The sequence below is a fragment of the Spea bombifrons genome, chromosome 13 (assembly GCF_027358695.1).
Source record: "Spea bombifrons isolate aSpeBom1 chromosome 13, aSpeBom1.2.pri, whole genome shotgun sequence".
NCBI lineage: Eukaryota > Metazoa > Chordata > Amphibia > Anura > Pelobatidae > Spea > Spea bombifrons.
In genome coordinates, this window is record NC_071099.1 from 25,575,765 (window position 1) to 25,598,795 (window position 23,031).

Sequence of the window (23,031 nt, forward strand, 5' to 3'; positions counted from 1 at the left end):
GGGTGTCCTGATGTCTGTGTATTAGGAGGAGAGGTAGGTGTCCTGATGTCTGTGTATTAGGAGGGGGGAGGTAGGTGTCCTGATGTCTGTGTATTAGGAGGAGGGGAGAGGTGGGTGTTCTCATGTCTGTGTATTAGGAGGAGAGGTGGGTGTTCTGATGTCTGTCTATTAGTAGGAGAGGTGGGTGTTCTGATGTCTGTGTATGAGGAGGAGAGGAGAGGTAGATGTCCTGATGTCTGTGTATTAGGAGGAGAGGAGAGGTAGGTGTCCTGATGTCTGTGTATTAGGAGGAGAGGTAGGTGACCTGATGTCTGTGTATTAGGAGGAGAGGAGAGGTAGGTGTCCTGATGTCTGTGTATTAGGAGGAGGGGAGAGGTAGGTGTCGTGATGTCTGTGTATTAGGAGGAGAGGTGAGGTAGGCGTCCTGATGTCTGTGTATTAGGAGGAGGGGAGAGGTAGGTGTTCTGATGTCTGTGTATTAGGAGGAGAGGAGAGGTGGGTGTTCTGATGTCTGTGTATTAGAAGGAGAGGTGGGTGTTCTGATGTCTCTGTATTAGGAGGAGAGGAGAGGTGGGTGTTCTGATGTCTGTGTATTAGAAGGAGGGGAGAGGTGGGTGACCCGATGTCTGTGTATTAGGAGGAGGGGAGAGGTAGGCGTTCTGATGTCTGTGTATTAGGAGGAGGGGAGAGGTAGGCGTTCTGATGTCTGTGTATTAGGAGGAGGGGAGAGGTAGGTGTCCTGATGTCTGTGTATTAGGCGGAGGGGAGAGGTAGGTGTCCTAATGTCTGTGTATTAGGCGGAGGGGAGAGGTAGGTGTCCTGATGTCTGTGTATTAGGGGTAGAGGTTGGTGTTTTGATGTCTGTGTATTAGGAGGAGGGGAGAGGTGGGTCTTCTGATGTCTGTGTATTAGGAGGAGAGGTGGGTGTTCTGATGTCTGTGTATTAGGAGGAGAGGTAGGTGTTCTGACTTCTGTGTATTAGGAGGAGAGGTAGGTGAACTGATGTCTGTGTATTAGGAGGAGGGGAGAGGTAGGTGTCCTGATGAATATGTATTAGGAGGAGGGGAGAGGTGGGTGTTCTCATGTCTGTGTATTAGGAGGAGAGGTAGGTGTTCTGATGTCTGTGTATTAGGAGGAGAGGTGGCTGTCCTCATGTCTGTGTATTAGGAGGAGGGGAGAGGTGGGTGTTCTGATGTCTGTGTATTAGGAGGAGAGGAGAGGTGGGTGTTCTGATGTCTGTGTATTAGAAGGAGAGGTGGGTGTTCTGATGTCTGTGTATTAGGAGGAGAGGTGGGTGCTCTGATGTCTCTGTATTAGGAGGAGAGGAGAGGTGGGTGTTCTGATGTCTGTGTATTAGAAGGAGGGGAGAGGTGGGTGACCCGATGTCTGTGTATTAGGAGGAGGGGAGAGGTAGGCGTTCTGATGTCTGTGTATTAGGCGGAGGGGAGAGGTAGGTGTCCTGATGTCTGTGTATTAGGTGGAGGGGAGAGGTAGGTGTCCTGATGTCTTTGTATTAGGAGGAGAGGTAGGTGTTCTGATGTCTGTGTATTAGGAGGAGAGGTGGCTGTCCTCATGTCTGTGTATTAGGAGGAGGGGAGAGGTAGGTGTCCTGATGTCTGTGTATTAGGGGTAGAGGTTGGTGTTTTGATGTCTGTGTATTAGGAGGAGGGGAGAGGTGGGTCTTCTGATGTCTGTGTATTAGGAGGAGAGGTGGGTGTTCTGATGTCTGTGTATTAGGAGGAGAGGTAGGTGTTCTGACTTCTGTGTATTAGGAGGAGAGGTAGGTGAACTGATGTCTGTGTATTAGGAGGAGGGGAGAGGTAGGTGTTCTGATGTCTGTGTATAAGGAGGAGGGGAGAGGTGGGTGTTCTGATGTCTGTGTATTAGGAGGAGGGGAGAGGTGGGTGTTCTCATGTCTGTGTATTAGGAGGAGAGGTAGGTGTTCTGATGTCTGTGTATTAGGAGGAGAGGTGGCTGTCCTCATGTCTGTGTATTAGGAGGAGGGGAGAGGTGGGTGTTCTGATGTCTGTGTATTAGGAGGAGAGGAGAGGTGGGTGTTCTGATGTCTGTGTATTAGAAGGAGAGGTGGGTGTTCTGATGTCTGTGTATTAGGAGGAGAGGTGGGTGCTCTGATGTCTCTGTATTAGGAGGAGAGGAGAGGTGGGTGTTCTGATGTCTGTGTATTAGAAGGAGGGGAGAGGTGGGTGACCCGATGTCTGTGTATTAGGAGGAGGGGAGAGGTAGGCGTTCTGATGTCTGTGTATTAGGAGGAGGGGAGAGGTAGGTGTCCTGATGTCTGTGTATTAGGAGGAGGAGAGAGGTAGGTGTCCTGATGTCTGTGTATTAGGAGGAGGGGAGAGGTAGGTGTCCTGATGTCTGTGTATTAGGCGGAGGGGAGAGGTAGGTGTCCTGATGTCTGTGTATTAGGTGGAGGGGAGAGGTAGGTTTCCTGATGTCTTTGTATTAGGAGGAGAGGTAGGTGTTCTGATGTCTGTGTATTAGGAGGAGAGGTGGCTGTCCTCATGTCTGTGTATTAGGAGGAGGGGAGAGGTGGGTGTTCTGATGTCTGTGTATTAGGAGGAGAGGAGAGGTGGGTGTTCTGATGTCTGTGTATTAGGAGTAGAGGTTAGTGTTTTGATGTCTGTGTATTAGGAGGAGGGGAGAGGTGGGTGTTTTGATGTCTGTGTATTAGGAGGAGAGGTGGGTGTTCTGATGTCTGTGTATTAGGAGGAGAGGTGGGTATTCTGATGTCTGTGTATTAGGAGGAGAGGTAGGTGACCTGATGTCTGTGTATTAGGAGGGGGAGAGGTAGGTGTCCTGATGTCTGTGTATTAGGAGGAGAGGTGAGGTAGGTGTCCTGATGTCTGTGTATTAGGAGGAGGGGAGAGGTAGGTGTCCTGATGTCTGTGTATTAGGAGGAGGGGAGTAGTAGGTGACCTGGTGTCTGTGTATTAGGAGGAGGGGAGTGGTAGGTGACCTGGTGTCTGTGTATTAGGAGGAGAGGAGAGGTAGGTGACCTGGTGTCTGTGTATTAGGAGGAGGGGAGAGGTAGGTGTCCTGATGTCTCTGTATTAGGAGGAGGGGAGAGGTAGGTGTCCTGATGTCTGTGTATTAGGAGGAGAGGAGAGGTAGGTGTTCTGATATCTGTGTATTAGGAGGAGAGGAGAGGTAGGTGTCCTGATGTCTGTGTATTAGGAGGAGAGGTGGGTGTTCTGATGTTTGTGTATTAGGAGGAGAGGTAGGTGTCCTGATGTCTGTGTATTAGGAGGGGGAGAGGTAGGTGTCCTGATGTCTGTGTATTAGGAGGAGAGGTGAGGTAGGTGTCCTGATGTCTGTGTATTAGGAGGAGGGGAGAGGTGGGTGTCCTGATGTCTGTGTATTAGGAGGAGAGGTAGGTGTTCTGATGTCTGTGTATTAGGAGTAGAGGTTGGTGTTTTGATGTCTGTGTATTAGGAGGAGGGGAGAGGTGGGTGTTCTGATGTCTGTGTATTAGGAGGAGGGGAGAGGTAGGTGTCCTGATGTCTGTGTATTAGGAGGAGGGGAGAGGTAGGTGTCCTGATGTCTGTGTATTAGGAGGAGAGGAGAGGTAGGTGTTCTGATATCTGTGTATTAGGAGGAGAGGAGAGGTAGGTGTCCTGATGTCTGTGTATTAGGAGGAGAGGTAGGTGTTCTGATGTCTGTGTGTTAGGAGTAGAGGTTAGTGTTTTGATGTCTGTGTATTAGGAGGAGGGGAGAGGTGGGTGTTCTGATGTCTGTGTATTAGGAGGAGAGGTGGGTGTTCTGATGTCTGTGTATTAGGAGGAGAGGTGGGTATTCTGATGTCTGTGTATTAGGAGGAGAGGTAGGTGACCTGATGTCTGTGTATTAGGAGGGGGAGAGGTAGATGTCCTGATGTCTGTGTATTAGGAGGAGAGGTGAGGTAGGTCTCCTGATGTCTGTGTATTAGGAGGAGGGGAGAGGTAGGTGTCCTGATGTCTGTGTATTAGGAGGAGGGGAGTAGTAGGTGACCTGGTGTCTGTGTATTAGGAGGAGGGGAGTGGTAGGTGACCTGGTGTCTGTGTATTAGGAGGAGAGGAGAGGTAGGTGTCCTGATGTCTGTGTATTAGGAGCAGGGGAGAGGTAGGCGTCCTGATGTCTGTGTATTAGGAGGAGGGGAGAGGTAGGTGACCTGGTGTCTGTGTATTAGGAGGAGGGGAGAGGTAGGTGTCCTGATGTCTCTGTATTAGGAGGAGGGGAGAGGTAGGTGTCCTGATGTCTGTGTATTAGGAGGAGAGGAGAGGTGAGGTAGGTGTTCTGATATCTGTGTATTAGGAGGAGAGGAGAGGTAGGTGTCCTGATGTCTGTGTATTAGGAGGAGAGGTGGGTGTTCTGATGTCTTTGTATTAGGAGGAGAGGTAGGTGTCCTGATGTCTGTGTATTAGGAGGAGAGGTGAGGTAGGTGTCCTGATGTCTGTGTATTAGGAGGAAGGGAAAGGTGGGTGTCCTGATGTCTGTGTATTAGGAGTTGAGGTAGGTGTTCTGATGTCTGTGTATTAGGAGTAGAGGTTGGTGTTTTGATGTCTGTGTATTAGGAGGAGGGGAGAGGTGGGTGTTCTGATGTCTGTGTATTAGGAGGAGAGGTGGGTGTTCTGATGTCTGTGTATTAGGAGGAGAGGTGGGTGTTCTGATGTCTGTGTATTAGGAGGAGAGGTAGGTGTTCTGACTTCTGTGTATTAGGAGGAGAGGTAGGTGTTCTGACTTCTGTGTATGAGGAGGAGAGGAGAGGTAGGTGTCCTGATGTCTGTGTATTAGGAGGAGAGGCGAGGTAGGTGTCCTGATGTCTGTGTATGAGGAGGAAGGGAGAGGTAGGTGTTCTGATGTCTGTGTATTAGGAGGAGAGGTAGGTGTTCTGATGTCTGTGTATTAGGAGAGGTAGGTGTTCTGATGTCTGTGTATTAGGAGGAGAGGTGGGTGTTCTGATGTCTGTGTATTAGGAGGAGAGGTAGGTGTCCTGATGTCTGTGTATTAGGAGGAGGGGAGAGGTAGGTGTCCTGACGTCTGTGTATGAGGAGGAGAGGTGGGTGTTCTGATGTCTGTGTATTAGAAGGAGAGGCGGGTGTTCTGATGTCTGTGTATTAGGAAGAGAGGTAGGTGTTCTGATGTCTGTGTATTAGGAGGAGAGGAGAGGTAGGTGTCCTGATGTCTGTGTATGAGGAGGAGGGGAGAGGTAGGTGTCCTGATGTCTGTGTATTAGGAGGAGGGGAGTAGTAGGTGACCTGGTGTCTGTGTATTAGGAGGAGGGGAGTGGTAGGTGACCTGGTGTCTGTGTATTAGGAGGAGAGGAGAGGTAGGCGTCCTGATGTCTGTGTATTAGGAGGAGGGGAGAGGTAGGTGACCTGGTGTCTGTGTATTAGGAGGAGGGGAGAGGTAGGTGTCCTGATGTCTGTGTATTAGGAGGAGGGGAGAGGTAGGTGTCCTGATGTCTGTGTATTAGGAGGAGAGGAGAGGTAGGTGTCCTGATGTCTGTGTATTAGGAGGAGAGGTGGGTGTTCTGATGTCTGTGTATTAGGAGGAGAGGTAGGTGTCCTGATGTCTGTGTATTAGGAGGGGGAGAGGTAGGTGTCCTGATGTCTGTGTATTAGGAGGAGAGGTGAGGTAGGTGTCCTGATGTCTGTGTATTAGGAGGAGAGGTGAGGTAGGTGTCCTGATGTCTGTGTATTAGGAGGAGGGGAGAGGTGGGTGTCCTGATGTCTGTGTATTAGGAGGAGAGGTAGGTGTTCTGATGTCTGTGTATTAGGAGTAGAGGTTGGTGTTTTGATGTCTGTGTATTAGGAGGAGGGGAGAGGTGGGTGTTCTGATGTCTGTGTATTAGGAGGAGAGGTGGGTGTTCTGATGTCTGTGTATTAGGAGGAGAGGAGAGGTAGGTGTCCTGATGTCTGTGTATGAGGAGGAGGGGAGAGGTAGGTGTCCTGATGTCTGTGTATTAGGAGGAGGGGAGTAGTAGGTGACCTGGTGTCTGTGTATTAGGAGGAGGGAAGTGGTAGGTGACCTGGTGTCTGTGTATTAGGAGGAGAGGAGAGGTAGGCGTCCTGATGTCTGTGTATTAGGAGGAGGGGAGAGGTAGGTGACCTGGTGTCTGTGTATTAGGAGGAGGGGAGAGGTAGGTGTCCTGATGTCTGTGTATTAGGAGGAGGGGAGAGGTAGGTGTCCTGATGTCTGTGTATTAGGAGGAGAGGAGAGGTAGGTGTCCTGATGTCTGTGTATTAGGAGGAGAGGTGGGTGTTCTGATGTCTGTGTATTAGGAGGAGAGGTAGGTGTCCTGATGTCTGTGTATTAGGAGGGGGAGAGGTAGGTGTCCTGATGTCTGTGTATTAGGAGGAGAGGTGAGGTAGGTGTCCTGATGTCTGTGTATTAGGAGGAGAGGTGAGGTAGGTGTCCTGATGTCTGTGTATTAGGAGGAGGGGAGAGGTGGGTGTCCTGATGTCTGTGTATTAGGAGGAGAGGTAGGTGTTCTGATGTCTGTGTATTAGGAGTAGAGGTTGGTGTTTTGATGTCTGTGTATTAGGAGGAGGGGAGAGGTGGGTGTTCTGATGTCTGTGTATTAGGAGGAGAGGTGGGTGTTCTGATGTCTGTGTATTAGGAGGAGAGGTAGGTGTTCTGACTTCTGTGTATTAGGAGGAGAGGTAGGTGTTCTGACTTCTGTGTATGAGGAGGAGAGGAGAGGTGGGTGTCCTGATGTCTGTGTATTAGGAGGAGAGGAGAGGTAGGTGTCCTGATGTCTGTGTATGAGGAGGAGGGGAGAGGTAGGTGTTCTGATGTCTGTGTATTAGGAGGAGGGGAGAGGTAGGTGTCCTGATGTCTGTGTATTAGGAGGAGAGGTGGGTGTCCTGATGTCTGTGTATTAGGAGGAGAGGCGAGGTAGGTGTCCTGATGTCTGTGTATGAGGAGGAGGGGAGAGGTAGGTGTTCTGATGTCTGTGTATTAGGAGGAGAGGTGGGTGTTCTGATGTCTGTGTATTAGGAGGAGAGGTAGGTGTCCTGATGTCTGTGTATTAGGAGGAGGGGAGAGGTAGGTGTCCTGATGTCTGTGTATGAGGAGGAGAGGTGGGTGTTCTGATGTCTGTGTATTAGAAGGAGAGGCGGGTGTTCTGATGTCTGTGTATTAGGAGGAGAGGTAGGTGTTCTGATGTCTGTGTATTAGGAGGAGAGGAGAGGTAGGTGTCCTGATGTCTGTGTATGAGGAGGAGGGGAGAGGTAGGTGTCCTGATGTCTGTGTATTAGGAGGAGGGGAGTAGTAGGTGACCTGGTGTCTGTGTATTAGGAGGAGAGGAGAGGTAGGTGTCCTGATGTCTGTGTACTAGGAGGAGGGGAGAGGTAGGCGTCCTGATGTCTGTGTATTAGGAGGAGGGGAGAGGTAGGTGTCCTGATGTCTGTGTATTAGGAGGAGGGGAGAGGTGGGTGTTCTGATGTCTGTGTATTAGGAGGAGGGGAGAGGTGGGTGTCCTGATGTCTGTGTATTAGGAGGAGGGGAGAGGTAGGTGTCCTGATGTCTGTGTATTAGGAGCGGAGAGGTAGGTGTCCTGATGTCTGTGTATTAGGAGGAGGGGAGAGGTAGGTGTCCTGATGTCTGTGTATTAGGAGCGGAGAGGTAGGTGTCCTGATGTCTGTGTATTAGGAGGAGGGGAGAGGTGGGTGTTCTGATGTCTGTGTATTAGGAGGAGAGGTGGGTGTTCTGATGTCTGTGTATTAGGAGGAGGGGAGAGGTGGGTGACCCGATGTCTGTGTATTAGGAGGAGGGGGAGAGGTAGGTGTCCTGATGTCTGTGTATTAGGAGGAGGGGAGAGGTGGGTGACCCGATGTCTGTGTATTAGGAGGAGGGGAGAGGTGGGTGTTCTGATGTCTGTGTATTAGGAGGAAGGGAGAGGTAGGTGTCCTGATGTCTGTGTATTAGGAGGAGGGGAGAGGTGGGTGTTCTGATGTCTGTGTATTAGGCGGAGGGGAGAGGTAGGTGTCCTGATGTCTGTGTATTAGGAGGAGGGGAGAGGTGGGTGTTCTGATGTCTGTGTATTAGGAGGAGGGGAGAGGTAGGTGTCCTGATGTTTGTGTATTAGGAGGAGGGGAGAGGTAGGTGTCCTGATGTCTGTGTATTAGGAGGAGGGGAGAGGTAGGTGTCCTGATGTCTGTGTATTAGGAGGAGGGGAGAGGTGGGTGTTCTGATGTGTGTGTATTAGGAGGAGGGGAGAGGTAGGTGTCCTGATGTCTGTGTATTAGGAGGAGGGGAGTGGTAGGTGGTCCTGATGTCTGTGTATTAGGAGGAGGGGAGTGGTAGGTGGTCCTGATGTCTGTGTATTAGGAGGAGGAGAGAGGTAGGTGTCCTGATGTCTGTGTATTAGGAGGAGGGGAGAGGTAGGTGTCCTGATGTCTGTGTATTAGGAGGAGGGGAGTGGTAGGTGGTCCTGATGTCTGTGTATTAGGAGGAGGAGAGAGGTAGGTGTCCTGATGTCTGTGTATTAGGAGGAGGGGAGAGGTAGGTGTCCTGATGTCTGTGTATTAGGAGGAGGGGAGAGGTAGGTGTCCTGATGTCTGTGTATTAGGAGGAGGGGAGAGGTAGGTGTCCTGATGTCTGTGTATTAGGAGGAGGGGAGAGGTAGGTGTCCTGATGTCTGTGTATTAGGAGGAGGGGAGAGGTAGGTGTCCTGATGTCTGTGTATTAGGAGGAAGGGAGAGGTAGGTGTCCTGATGTCTGTGTATTAGGAGGAGGGGAGAGGTAGGTGTCCTGAGATAAGTGTCTGTGTAGCAGGTGGAAAGTCACTTGTTTGTAGTTCCTCTGTAGTAGGAGAGATGCCGCATTGCTCTGGTTGGCGCAGCAGTTACAGCAGATCAGGAGCTGTGAAGATCTTTCTTAAATATTTGTTTTTCTGAAGGTAAACGCTTCCTATCGCTGGGTATTTCTTCTTTTCCTCTCTGCAGTTGGTTTGATGAATGTTAGTGAGGTTGGAGACCTGGCACGGGTTCTTGGAGGCGCATTCTTCGTAGGATGTGTCCAGGAACCATAAGTCTAAACCGGTGGTGAGGTCCATCACTTACCTGTCTCTGTGGGATGACCGTAGCAGCCATTTTCCCGTATAACGTGTGCCCCGCAGCCTGTGAGTTTATACATTACACATACTGTATGTATACTGCTGACTGTAACTGGGGCAACTCACCTAATACAGATCCATAGTTACAGATGTCAATGGTCCCCTAACTCTGTATAGTCATACATCTCATGATCATACGTACTCTCTCTAGAAAAATAAGTCTATTCTCCATCTGAAATATTACTTCCCGAGTGTCCCCTTTTCCTCCCCCCAAAGTCCCTCTTTTCTAGGAATGGGTATGGAGTATCGCTGGATTCTATAGCCCCAAAAGACCCAATAATGTGTATAAAAACATATTAATGCCATGCCGACTTTCCAGGTATAAATGCAAAATAAATGCCAGACCACACTTCATTTATATAATATATATTTATAGAATATTTCCTTTTTTTATTCCATCGGACCATATCGACATTCCCAATACATTTTCTTTACTTTTTCCTTAAAAAATGTCTTAAACAACACAAAAAATATTTCAGATCTATTTACATATTTCCAGGAATTTGGTATATTTTTTTTTCTTTTCATTTTTTTTTAAACAATAAAAGCATTTAAATGTGACGATTTTATTTTTTAGATACATAAATTGTCGTTCGTTGCCCCCTTCAAGTCCCTGCTTAGTTCCCAAGTGCTTTTTTCATGTTAATCCCCATATATAATTACAAATTATACATAAATCCTAATATTACCAGCCTTGCTGAGGGAGCACAGTGCATAATTTATAGTTTAGCGCCAGCAAAATAGGGGAAAGATTTTTTTTCTTTTACGTTTATTATTTATTTTTTTTAAGGATTTTTTTTTTATTATTATTTTTGTTTTGTTAATAAAAAAACTTTCCAAAAAAGAAAAATGTATTTACAAAGTGAATAAATAGATAATTATTACACCTGATCCTGCCTTTCAGGAAGAAAAGCTGTTAAGAGGTACTGGGGAAAGTATGGCTTGAAACTTGAGGCTGTTGACCATAAATTAGAAAAAAAAAAAAGAAAAAAATACAAATAAAACACACAAAAAAATACAAATAATTACAAATAAAATGGGCTGGAGCAGATTTGCTAGGAAATGTTTTCATTTTGTTTCTTGCATTTACATATTGACAAATAGTGATTATCCTGCACCTAACATCTCCGTATGTAACATATATTTCATTAAATTATACTCCGACTGCATGCTCCTTGAAACAGGGCTTACTCTGTATGTATTTTGGGCACTGTGTTTCTCAGCTTGTGTCTTTAAGTACTGAGAGAAATCTTAAGTGCCATAAAAATAAGATTTTTAGCATCTGTTAGATCCAACAATGTCCTTCGATAGAAGGTGGGGGGCCTCAACTTCCTGTTGGGCTGGGAAGTGCTATGGTTAACTTCCTGTTACTGTTTTATGATGCTGTGTTGGCCTCTAAGGTCAGGAAAGACATTTAATACTGTTGGTTGTTAAGAGCAAATACTTTTTCTTCATTGGTTGCAGCTATTGGGTTGTCAGCAGGTATAAAAATTAAGTTATTATTATTTTTTCTTCCTAGCATTGCTGAGCTCAGCTCTTCAGGTTCAGAAGGCCCGTAACACATTTGTTCTACGGTTTTATGCGTCCCACGGAGCATTACAGATCCTTCTGGTTTTTGTTTCTCCTTTAGATTCGGAAGGGCAGATTTTAGACATGCTTCCTCTTAGCGTTTGGCTGGCAGCCACAGTAATGCTGCGGGGTTCGGTTAGATGAGATTAATAACAATGATCGCTATAAAATAACAAACAAGCAAGGCTTGCCATCTACCCGGTCTGAGTAGCCCTTGAATGTGGGATTCCTCCAATTAACTTTCCTGTTCCTGCGTAGAACAAGGACCAAAACAAAAAAAATGGATTGAAGAAATGTTTTAACTGTTTGGATGTTTTTCGATGATTAGCTGTGTTTAGAAGACAGAACCAGTCCTGGTCACCAAGGTTGATGTTTCTGAACAGAAACGTATAACGGTGCAGTATACATTAGTGTAAGCGTTAGAGGTTTGTGAGAGCGCTCTCTTGTACGAGTTTCGTTTTGTGTACCCACACAAAAAAGGGACTGCGTGGATGGAGGCGTCTTCTAGGTTTAGGATTTGTGCGTATCCATGTCCGAGTTCATATTAATGTACATATGTATCTGTACATGGTTGCCTTCGTGTCTTTGCATGTGCTAGTGTTAAGAAGTGCAGTTAAGTGACACCCTTCGCCGGCAGACAAGATTGGCGTCTCAGCACAGCACCGGAACACCTTCAGCTGTTACTAGCCGTCCAGTTCCCGGGTCGTAGGTCCCTGCCAGGTAGTAGAGGTTTTGCCTGTCCTGGTAGCGCCTGCCGTGGCTGATCTTGTCATACTGCTGGCGGCTCACCACCTGGCACTTATGTGAGATTGTCTGAACATCATTCTCGTCCTCGTGAGAGGACTGGTAAAGCGCATTCTGATGAAACAAAGCAATATATGATTACAACGATGTTCAGGGAAAAGGTGAATTCATATAACTCTGTCTAGTTAGTTCGTTAAGTTCCACCATGCCTTGCCAAATCTATAAATTAGGCTATTGAGACCCTGAGTGCAATTAACTGGCTACGGGTTAAGAATGTCCTCTGACCTGCGAGCGACCACTAAATAAGCGCATTGTATTAGCGTCCTCTTCATGAAGTATATCTATCATTAATAGGGGAAAATACAATCCAGGATAATCTTTTGCACGTTAGGTGAGATCGTAGCAGAGATCTAAATATTATATAAATATTGCTGATTTTCTGTTTTTAGTCTCTATTTGTGTAATTGGGTTTCACTACGTAAAGCGTTTCATCGTTATCCGCTTTTGGATCTCTTCCCTCTTTTTCCTATGAAACCGCCTGCCCTCCATGACTCACCTTGCCATCACTGTGCCTTTTGCCCAATTTAGTCTCCTCTGGGTGGTAGAACCATTTGACTTTCACCACCATGTTTCCACCCCAGGACTCCCACATGCTCTCGATGCGTCCAATGTAGGGCAAGTTTGGGCGTCCAGCCGACAGAAAGACTGCGCAGTCCCCAACATGTAGGGTCTCCTTGCCGCGCACGATAGCCTTGTAGAACAGCTTCCGGGCTTTCCCTTTCATTCCCCGTCTCTAGAAGAAGCAGAAGTCGAAGGCTTATTAAAAGTGCTTAAAAAAACATCTACCCAAAAATAAATCTGGAAATGAACCTGGCTAATCAAATTGATGTACCCGGCTAATTCTTGACCAAGACAACATGTCTGCAACCGTAGCAGGGATCTGGATTGTGCAATGAGGTTTTAGCAAAGGAATCTTCAGCATCGGAAAGATAATCGGAGCTTTTTACTTTTCTCCAATTATGCATTAACAGGAATGTTTTCTGAAGACCAAGGAAGGATTTTCCTGACAAACGGAGTCCTTCTGGTCTGCAGCATCGTCAAGGAGGACGCCACAGCTGTTAATTCTAATCTATTACCTTTTGTGTATTTCGGAGAGTGACAAACTGATAGAGCTTCTAAAAATCTCTTTCCACTTGACTGACACAGCAGGGGACCTTTTCTTCTCTTTCTTTATAACGACAAAACGCCTTTGACTACATCATTAGAAAGAAAGTAGCTTGGAACATGTGCAGCGGGGAAAATGCTTTTCTATAATTTCTAGTGTTCTGGTTTTGCTGTGTAGTCCAAACAACCATAATTTCTGTTGTTAAATGTACAGTAGCCCATTCCCTGTGTGCCCGTGGAGTCATTTAAACTTCACTATGCCTGAAATAACTGCCAATATATACGTTTGTGGCCGCCTATCTTTCAGAAGGCTCACCGTCTCCTGACGTCACATCGTATCGTTGGACCTCAACAGAGGGATCTGGTATGATACGGGCTGTCACATCTCCATCTGATGTCGTAGCAGACACATGCCACCACGTGCAGCCATGAAATACTTCCAGACTGGAGCATTCTCTGCGCTTGCGCAGTAAAATACATTGCAGCAGGCATTACCACAGATCACATTTTCATTTTGGGGATGGGGCTATTTTATTTTCCTTTAATTTTTACCTATGCCTTGAACATTCATACGTTTCGGATCTTGCTATATTCATGGAGGGAAGCATAATGTACACTGCAGACATGTATTCAGGGGTGGACAGAGCTCTATAAAAGATTATTGTACCTTTATGGCTGTTTAAAATAAAAAATAACTTTTTTGGGCATTTCATTGTTTTTGAGGATGGGAAACATTAGGGTTAATTATATTCGACATAATTCTAGATGACATGTTTAGGAGAATCTGGGTTTTAAATATCAATTATTTTAAAAGGCTTTATAGTGCTTGCGCAAGAATGTGAACAAAGGTGATGATAAAGATCAAGTTATTGGAAAGTGTACCAAGCTTCATATGTCAAGTAGGATTTTGTTACACAAGATGAGGCAACTACAAGATCAATAGTGTTTGGTTTAGTGAGAGCAAAAAAAAAACAGTTTCTGATTTTGTTCAACTTCTCACCACCAAATCCTGCCCACCCAGCCCAAGTTACCTTTCTGGGCTACTATTCTCTGTTTTCCTAGGCATAACTGTACAGGGCATTTTAACTTACCTGGGTGGGTTCCCCGGACCACCTCCAGAGCTGGCGTGCAGGCAGAAAGGCTGAGATCTTTGGCCGGTTTTCCACAGAGGGCAGGCGTTCCTGTCTGGGGGAGGGCTCTTTGGTTTTAGGGAAGTTTGAAGGGGTCCCTTTCCTTCTCTGTTTGGCCTTTTGCCCTGAGGCAAAGCACCCTCGTGAACCTGGGCTCCTATCCTCTGGGCGCCGTGCCAGCAATGTAGGCACTGGATGTGAGAGGCAGGGTTGTAGGAGCAAGGCAGAGTTCCCTTCGTCAGAGCTTTCAGATGAGTCCTCATTGTCTGTAGAGCAAACGCTGGAACTGGACACTGAGCCAGAACTAGAAGATGAAGAAGAACCAGAGGAAGAGGATGAGCCAGAAAGACCTGGCAGAAATCGAGATGGAACTCTAGTTTGCAGACCCCCTTCATTCTCCTCTTCGTCCTGGTCTGAACATGAGCTGGGGCAGTCGCTATCACAGTTCACTCCACATTTCCCCTGACCAGTGTATTTTCCCAGCGCTAGGCTCATTGGCAGGTGGTCATGCAAAGGGGGTCTCTTTTTTTTGTCCTTGCCCAGCCCTGGAGGGGCAGTGTAGCTCTGTCCAAGGTGGAGACCAAAGTCCTTTTCACACAGCAAAAGGGCTTTACCATTTTTTGTCTTGGGTGACATCACCCCTTCATGGTCAAGTTTCACGAGAAACTCACTGCCTGTTTTTCTCTTGCTCCCTTTCCCCTTGTCGTCTTCCTCCGGTCTCTCCCCCTTTTTTGTCCGTACTGGCTTCTGTCCAGGAGTGAGCCCGGCATTGGCACTTCCTCCAAAGGGAGTGTAAGAGTTGGCCAGACTGCTGAAGGAACCAGCTCCAAACCCGTTCCCGAAAACATGGGGCTGTTCTCGGCACTTCTGTTTCTTGCTACTCCCCTGTGATTGGAAGGGATCGCCGAGTCCCGCACCAGTCTTGCCCCCAGCTTTCCTCTTCCCTTGAGATGTCCAGCTCATTAGCTCAACGTTGGTAGAACGCCCTAGGAAGTTTGTGGCTGGTAACTGCGACTTTGCACCTGAGTTGAACGCATCTGTTTTATCTGAAATAAAAAGTAGTAGTTTAAAACATTAAACATTATGACAAAAGACATTATGGAATACTTTGAAGTTTTTTCTTTTTCTAGAGGTAAAGAAAGTGCAGATACACAGGGCTCTCACTCACCATTTTTATCTTTACTGGCTGCCTTCTTTCCGCTGTTCTTCTGGGACTCCGTCTCTCTGGTATCAGGGCCTGGGTTCTGGGAAAGATCTGTGGGAGCAGTGGTGTTACTGGTAAAGCGCTTAGCTCTGCGACTCTCTGCAGATAACAAGAGAGCAGGGGCGGGTTCTGTACCTGTAACCACAAATGTGAAGGATATCACATCTGAGCACGTGTCACTAGGCATATGATCCCCAAGCTTATATAGTCTGCTTACTGGATAAACCTCTGGAAAGCAGTAACTATGGGTAGATATTCCATTAAGATGTTCTGTTCCGAGTTACACTCTTAAACAGTCCTCGACTAGAAGTGGAATCGCAATGGGTCGGGTCAAAAAGAAAAAAATAATCCCCTAATTAGAGGAAGTTCCCACCTCTAGGAGCCCTGTCTATGGAGGGGACAGTAGTGTCCCTTTAAATAAAATGTTTAACAGCTTAATTAAGGCACATGGGCAGACTGAAACTCACACTGAATGGTAAAATCCGGAGGCAGCAAACGGATGTTGTTTAGAGTGATTCTTCCCCGATCGCCATCGTCAAATGCAACGGTCACGGAGTCGGATTCACTCTCATCGCTGGAGGAGCCTGGAAGAGACAATGCCAAACACGGCGTCATGTTTCCATCTATCCCCCTTTACGTCTCTGGTCTATTATATAAAGTAGGCCACAAGGTTGAAGTACCTCTCACCACGTTCCCTGGATAGAGACAGCGTGACTTCTGACTCCAGTAGGCACAGACCCTTGTACCATGGGGGAGGCACCGAGTAGACTGGGGGCGTACATCCACCACCTGCAGAAATGGAAACCATGGATGATGTTCGGAGGCATCGGGCAGTAAACAATTTATATCATACAGGGAAAAGAAAAAAGAAGAAGCGCAGACAGTTTTTGTTTCTTGTATACATTGTACAGCCAATACACTGTTTCTTGCTGCATGCTTACACCTGTTTGGTAGGCCTCGTATTACACATTTGTATTATTTGAGCCTGTGACTAGCTTAGCGCACCGACATTTTTTCTTTTCCCTGTTTGCACATATTTGAGGTTGTTGGCTCCTCATCAGTCTGGTTGCAGCTTGCTGTCCAGGGGTTAATAGGGAGCCGTATAAACTGCTTTGTGTGCCCACTATGTAGGAGGTGAGAGTAGGTTCTCACCCTATTTAGAGTGTGCCTTGACGTGGCGGGTGAGCTTAATTATGCTTTGGCCAATTCATATAACCAAAACCTCTCATTTACATTATGTTTATATATTTGTTGCCAACTTTATTAGGGTAAGAAGCGCAGACAGTTTTTGTTTCTTGTAATTTATATCATACGTTCATATATTTTTTGCTAGACCTGCTGTAAATTGGAGTTCTAATCTTGAAGTCCAAATAACTAAGATTTTATGATTCTGGATACTGTTTTTGGCAAGAAATAAAAAGGATGTTTTAAGATTTATCTGTTGTTAATAGGATCAACTTTGTGACCACCGATGGTTATATATACATGGAAACAATCCCGAATCAGAGCTGCAGGACTTTGTGATGTCAGGGCTGTGCCGGTGACAGTCCATCCTGGTCTCCACAGAACACAAGCTTTCCATTGGAAGAAACTTACGGCTTCCAGCAGCAGTTGCTCCTGGGAGTAAATTCGAGGTCGGTTTCCTCTTTCGCCCTCTATCACAACACTGTATCTGCAAGAAGGTATTATATGGTTATAACATGTGAGTATGTATGTGAGTATGTATGTATGTGAGTATGTAAGTATGTGAGTATGAATGTATGTATGAAAGTATGTATGTATGTGAGTATGAATGTATGTATGAAAGTATGTATGTATGTGAGTATGTATGTATGAGAGTATGTATGTATGTAAGTATGAAAGTATGTAAGTATGAAAGTATGTATGTGAGTGAATGTATGTATGTGTGTATGTATGTATGTGAGTATGTATGAATGAGAGTATGTATGTGAGTATGTATGAATGAGAGTATGTATGTGAGTATGTATGAATGAGAGTATGTATGTGAGTATGTATGAATGTGAGTATGTAAGTATGTGTGTATGAATGTGAGTATGTAAGTATGTGTGTATGAATGTGAGTATGTAAGTATGTGTGTATGTATGAGAGTATGTATGAAAGTATGAGAGAGAGAGGGAGAGAGAGGGAGAGAGAGGGAGAGAGAGGGAGAGAGAGGGAGAGAGAGGGAGAGAGAGGGAGAGAGAGGGAGAGAGAGGGAGAGAGAGGGAGAGAGAGGGAGAGAGAGGGAGAGAGAGGGAGAGAGAGGGAGAGAGAGGGAGAGAGAGGGAGAGAGAGGGAGAGAGAGGGAGAGAGAGGGAGAGGGAGAGAGAGAGAGAGGGAGAGAGAGGGAGAGGGAGAGAGAGGGAGAGGGAGAGAGAGGGAGAGGGAGAGAGAGGGAGAGGGAGGGAGAGGGAGAGGGAGGGAGAGGGAGAGGGAGGGAGAGGGAGAGGGAGAGAGAGGGAGAGGGAGAGAGAGGGAGAGGGAGAGAGAGGGAGAGGGAGAGAGAGGGAGAGGGAGAGAGAGGGAGAGGGAGAGAGAGGGAGAGGGAGAGAGAGGGAGAGGGAGAGAGAGGGAGAGGGAGAGAGAGGGAGAGGGAGAGAGAGGGAGAGGGAGAGAGAGGGAGAGGGAGAGAGAGGGAGAGGGAGAGAGAGGGAGAGAGAGAGAGGGAGAGAGAGGGAGAGGGAGAGAGAGGGAGAGAGAGAGGAGGAGGAGGAGGAGGAGGAGGAGGAGGAGGAGGAGGAGGAGGAGGAGGAGGAGGAGGAGGAGGAGGAGGAGGAGGAGGAGGAGGAGGAGGAGGAGGAGGAGGAGGAGGAGGAGGAGGAGGAGGAGGAGGAGGAGGAGGAGGAGGAGGAGGAGGAGGAGGAGGAGGAGGAGGAGGAGGAGGAGGAGGAGGAGGAGGAGGAGGAGGAGGAGGAGGAGGAGGAGGAGGAGGAGGAGGAGGAGGAGGAGGAGGAGGAGGAGGAGGAGGAGGAGGAGGAGGAGGAGGAGGATTATACTGCTACCAAAACCGGATTCCCGTACATGTCAGGAGGTTGTAAGCTTCGGATACTGGCTGCATACAGTAAATTGTCCTCCTTGGGTATCAGGACCTGAAGTCCTTCCCTCAGATCCACCTTGGAGAGGGAACAGATGTGAGCTGGGGAGGGGAAAAAATGTTATTCATAATACGAGGGTGAGCCAGGTGACATAGGACAGAGTTCATAGAACACGTTTCTGTTACACATTGAGTTATTCATGGCTTACTTCACCAATACATGATTTTCTCTGCTGTGTGGCACCTCGATTCCATCAAGATGCCAAGAACAAAGCAGGAGAGACTGCTTTCTTTCAACTAACTTTTATTTATACATCAGAGGTTACTCCTGTGATATGTAAATATGAGCAAAGGTGCTTCAGAGCACACTGGCTTCTAAAACATTCCCTGTTTTCTTTTTAGATTAGTCTTGTCAAAGGCAACAAATGTAAGGTTGTGTGACTCTAAGCAACTAATACCCCAGGTATCGCAGGGTTTTTAATCGCTATGCTCGGCCTTCCATTGTCTATACAGAAAATCTGTGACTGCCTTGATACTGGGGCCAGAGATAAATATCATTCCGCAATTTGTCTACCTACAACAGATTCCTCACCTCGGTCTTTGTTCATGCCAGCTTTTGAGTTGTCCTCCTCCTCTCCCTCTGAGAAGCTGCTGTTATCATCAAACTGAAAGTCATCTTCTACAGCGAAGCTTTGCAGAAGTTTACTGACTGCACGGCCTCGCTCCTGGGAAGGGAAGGGGAATGGAAGTGAGTAAGCTGGACAATGAACAGGGATGTGCAAAGGAACAAGAGGCCAAAACAGAATCAAGGGATCAGGTGGGGAAGACTTTGTTCAAGGCACGATGTAAGGACAACCCTGCCAGTTCAATATATAAATATTATCCTCGGTAAGTGATATTTATCCACAGTCATACTGACTTTTTTTTAAATGAAGTCAGAGAGACTAAACAATACTTGTCAGCTGTGGTTGTGACGTAAATTGCGGGCGATGCAGTTTTTAAGGCTGCACAACAAACCATCTGAATTTTCCAATTAAACACAGCAACATCTAAGCTCATAACGTACCTGCTTGGATTTTAGTCGACCCAGTTTCATTCCTTCTTTTAGGAGGTTTTTGGGGGCTCTGGTTGTCAGGGCAAGACTTAACACTCCATTCTTTCTCTGTGAAGAGTAACATTAAACCAGAAGACCGTGAATTTACTGTTAGTTGAGGGCAGGCTTACAAACTGAATACATAGGTTCAAGGAATCTCCTGGTGCATAGTATATACAAATAGGTTTGAGGAAAAGTGCTGTCTATTGGTAACTCACCCGGAGGTCCTTGACTTTCCTGTCCTTCTTTAGGCCCTGGCTGGGAGTGGAGAAAAGGCTCTCGCCAGGAGTGAGTGGCCTGGTGTCTGACAGCATCCTCCCCCTCATGTTGCCTTTGGTGTTGTTCTCATGGATTATTGATTTCTTCTTCAGGGGTTTGGCAGGAAGGCCTCGAGCATCTAGCTTGGAAGAACGTTTGCGGATCTTAACCTCATTCTCTGGGCTGGTGATACAAGAGCCTGGAAGAGATGGTGCATTGATTAGCTCTTATCACTTATACCTCAAAATCCACCGTCCTTCTTTGTCTCAGATCCTCACCTAACAAACCCTGCCTCTCGATCTTCTTCTTGGCCTTCTGATTAGCTTCCATCTTTACTACTGAAGATGGGGAAGGGCCCATCATTGAGGGATTCACGGGCGTGTGCAGGGCCAGCCCTGCATCGTGGCTGGACAGCCCAGGGTGATCTTGCTCGTCACCCTCACTGTCTGAGTCTGAGTCGTGTTCTTCATCTGATGAGAAAAATGGGAAAAATCCAATAAATTTGTATTATAGATCCTAACAAAACATGACAATTATCTCAGACCACATCCATGCTGCATGTCAGACCCTGCACTCTGCAGTAGAAACTCTGATAGAGTCTCTGTCGCCAATGCTCTAAAAATTACATTTAAAGAGCCTCACCTGCTTCTCCAGCTCCCTCTGTATTGGTTGCCATTCTTAATCTCTCCTGGCCTTTTCTTTCTGGCCCTTTCTTAACCATGAGATGCGGCAGTTTCTTCTGCAGTTTACCGACGGGATGAATCTCCTTACGACGGAAAGCATTGGTGGTTGAGCCAAGGGCTTTGCTCTTTAGCTGAGAAACTTTTCTTGCCAGTTTGGACGCAAGCTTGTTCTGTGGGCATGGCATCTTTTTACAATGGGCTTTGACCTAAATGTAAAGGGATACATCTTATAAAGAGCAAGTTAAGACTGCAGACGCACACTGATGTCTTCACGCGTCTCAGACAATCTTAGCCAATGGTTTGGGTGCATTGAGTGATTGTTGGCAACTGGGTCGCTGTCTGCAAGGCGGCAGTGCCAGTCGCAATGTGAATACAGATCGTAGCTAAAATACAAGTTGCCTTCTCAAAATGTTGGGGGCATTGAATAAATATTTTGGCTTCTTTTTGAAGTTACAACTGTTTTTTTTGTTTAAGTTTCAAAGTTTAAGGGCGCTTTAATTATATCCAACATACATTACTATTATACGCAATGATTAAAAGGAAAACAGCTCATTTTAATAACTTTAATCAGATGTATTTTGCTTGAGTAAATGTAATCATGGATATGGGATGAAATCCAATAAAAAATATGTAATGAGAACCATACAGTATACTTAAATTAAGAGTGGCCACCAGGGGGGACCATATGTTTTTTTTTTTTTGTTCCTGTGGAAGGCAGTCCTAACCAATAGTTTTCGGTTTGTTAATTCATAGGACTGATGTCTGAATACCATTCCTCGCATTAACCCGTTTGCACATCATGAATTTATGTATTTTTTTAATCCAAACACTGATTTTTTTTTATTCTTTTATTAAATTTCACAATACCCTGTTAGTTTATGGGAGATCATGGGGTATAAAGCCCCAGGTAAAGGTATTTTAACATAATCCAGCCGCAAGTACTCACCACTCCATGGGAGCGCTCCTGGTCGCTGTAACTTTCATCCGATGTCTTCGCCTTCTTCTTCTTGGGTTCTCCATCACTCCGCAACTCTGCACACAGCATACTCAGACTTCTGTTCATCGACCTGGCAAAAAAACCCAGCAACTTCAGAGTGGAAAACCCACATCACGTAACATGGCGTGTACAAGCATTTCAATAAACGGGTGTATAGAAGAGCAGCCTAAGACCCAGTAACACTGACCACCAAACCCCTCTTACCCTAAACCTATACCTTACCCACATTATATTCAAGGACCCCAAGTATCAACTCAACAGTTGCCAACAATCAGTGGGCTCTAATTACAAGACACAGATGTGGCATACAGATGATAGGGTTGGCCAAAGTGCATGCATGAAGCGACGTGACACAGGACATGTAAACAAGGCATGTTCTTAACATACGCTTAAACAAAGTCCTGCTTGACTGTATAAGGTAGATGTTTGAGATGCATGAACCATTGGCCTGGACTATTTCACTGCGGTGATGCAATCCAATAGAACACTTGGCTGAGAAGTGCTGATGGGCCACCAGTTAGACAGCCCTGCCTTAAGTTTATTGTTTGTCGGTGACCAATGTGGGTCATGCCAAGTGCACGCGTGGCTTAATCGAAGAGCCTATCTGAAATCTGTCACTTCCTAACACGCTGCAGCACAGAAAGCAGAGTCTCCAGCCAGGGAGAGGTTCCTCTGCCCGCTGCTAACCTTACCTCCCCGTGCCAAATTCTGCGTAACTGCAGACAGGGAGGGAGCGGGGATTCCCCGTACAGAGCATGGAAAGTGCTTCCCAGTCTGCGCGTTCATTTCTACTGGTTCTCACAGTCTGGATCTGCCGGTATACACCCCATGCTCATTACTGTGTATATTTCTGGGTCTGATCCTTAACTGGCCTTTATGGAAGGAGGTTGCAGAAAAAAGGACACCTTTGGTAGTCATTAGGAGTAAAATTGTTAAATATTACAGATTTCAAATATCTGGTTAAGGGTGATGGGGGCTTTAAGTCTGAAACTGGCCTGTATATAGCCTATATTAATAGATCAAAAACATGTTATTTTTGCCCTCTTGGAAAGAATTTAAAGGGTTATAGTACAATCTAAGCAGCCGATTCTTTGGAATCTGCGTTTTCAGGTCTTTGGCATCCAAAGTAAAGGGCAGAAGGTGCCAAGGACAGACTGTGCCAGTGTTGGCACAGCAGGAGCCTGGCTATAGAAACAGAGGACGTGGGTCCGACGAGCGTGGACTGCAGGTCAGCGAGACCGTGGGGGTTTCTTTACAGACCGGGCTCCTAGCAGAGAGGATTTCATCCGGCCCTTTAAAGCCTCAGTAAAAGCATCTCCCGCAGGCAGATCCATCAAAGCCTCTGAAATCCGCTCAGAAATCTCAGCTGGGATTGTTTAACTCTTACGTGGTTCAAGGACTAGGCTTGTGACCTTCTAAGGATAATAATAACTATTTGAGTTGTGCTACTATACAAAATATGGCTTTGAGTGTGACTAGTTGGTCCAAAGTTTATAGTATGGGAGTGTCTGGAGGATTAGCATGCATTTAATGGGTTAATAAGGAAAGGAACCCAGGTCTCCTTTAATTTATTTTACAGATTACACCGCGCTCAGGTTTGCTTTCGGCGGGGTGCTATGAGACTAATGAAAGACGCGGGAGGTTGCCAGGCAACTACCTCCGGCCTACTGATGCCTAAACTGTAGCAAGGCGCCCTAACATAATGGAGGAAACTCAGGCATGTCAATATGGGGTGGCAAGTATAGAGAGGGGGAGCAACACCTTGTATCATGACCAAGGAATGGAGACACCGTTATGGGCATATGGTCAGTGTATCGTGCGTCCACTGTTAGTTCCCCTGTTCTGTAGTTACAATATTAGGAAGCGATAAAGAACAGTGACAACAGAAAATAATTTGTAAAGGAGTGGTGACATCATCACACCATATAAGGAGCAGTGATATCAACAAACATGACAGCCACAGAGGGCCACTATAGCGGAGAAGAAACAATGACATTATAACACTATGTGGAAGCAACGTGTCCGTCAGAAGACAAG

The 23,031-nt window shown here is 46.5% G+C and overlaps 1 protein-coding gene and 1 long non-coding RNA gene across 3 annotated transcripts in view; one reads left to right on the plus strand and one right to left on the minus strand.

Moving 5' to 3' along the window:
* LOC128472067 (uncharacterized) overlaps window positions 1-23,031 on the plus strand; it is a 99,572-nt gene that overhangs the window by 9,518 nt on the left and 67,023 nt on the right. The window lies entirely within an intron of this gene.
* The window catches only part of BAHCC1 (BAH domain and coiled-coil containing 1), a 68,136-nt gene continuing 54,573 nt past the window's right edge, over window positions 9,469-23,031 (minus strand). The window contains exons 15-28 of one of the 2 annotated variants that reach the window (XM_053454115.1): window positions 20,944-21,064; window positions 19,957-20,203; window positions 19,593-19,784; window positions 19,275-19,513; window positions 19,030-19,125; window positions 18,556-18,688; window positions 17,951-18,065; window positions 16,526-16,601; window positions 15,610-15,718; window positions 15,397-15,513; window positions 14,894-14,980; window positions 13,687-14,771; window positions 11,988-12,224; window positions 9,469-11,545 (exon numbers count right to left, since the gene is read on the minus strand). In XM_053454115.1, the coding sequence (XP_053310090.1) occupies window positions 11,339-11,545; window positions 11,988-12,224; window positions 13,687-14,771; window positions 14,894-14,980; window positions 15,397-15,513; window positions 15,610-15,718; window positions 16,526-16,601; window positions 17,951-18,065; window positions 18,556-18,688; window positions 19,030-19,125; window positions 19,275-19,513; window positions 19,593-19,784; window positions 19,957-20,203; window positions 20,944-21,064 (3,061 nt within the window). In that variant the 3' untranslated portion in view covers window positions 9,469-11,338. Of the gene's footprint in view, window positions 11,546-11,987; window positions 12,225-13,686; window positions 14,772-14,893; window positions 15,065-15,396; window positions 15,514-15,609; window positions 15,719-16,525; window positions 16,602-17,950; window positions 18,066-18,555; window positions 18,689-19,029; window positions 19,126-19,274; window positions 19,514-19,592; window positions 19,785-19,956; window positions 20,204-20,943; window positions 21,065-23,031 lie in introns of both variants that reach the window. The other variant, XM_053454114.1, reaches the window with a different exon arrangement.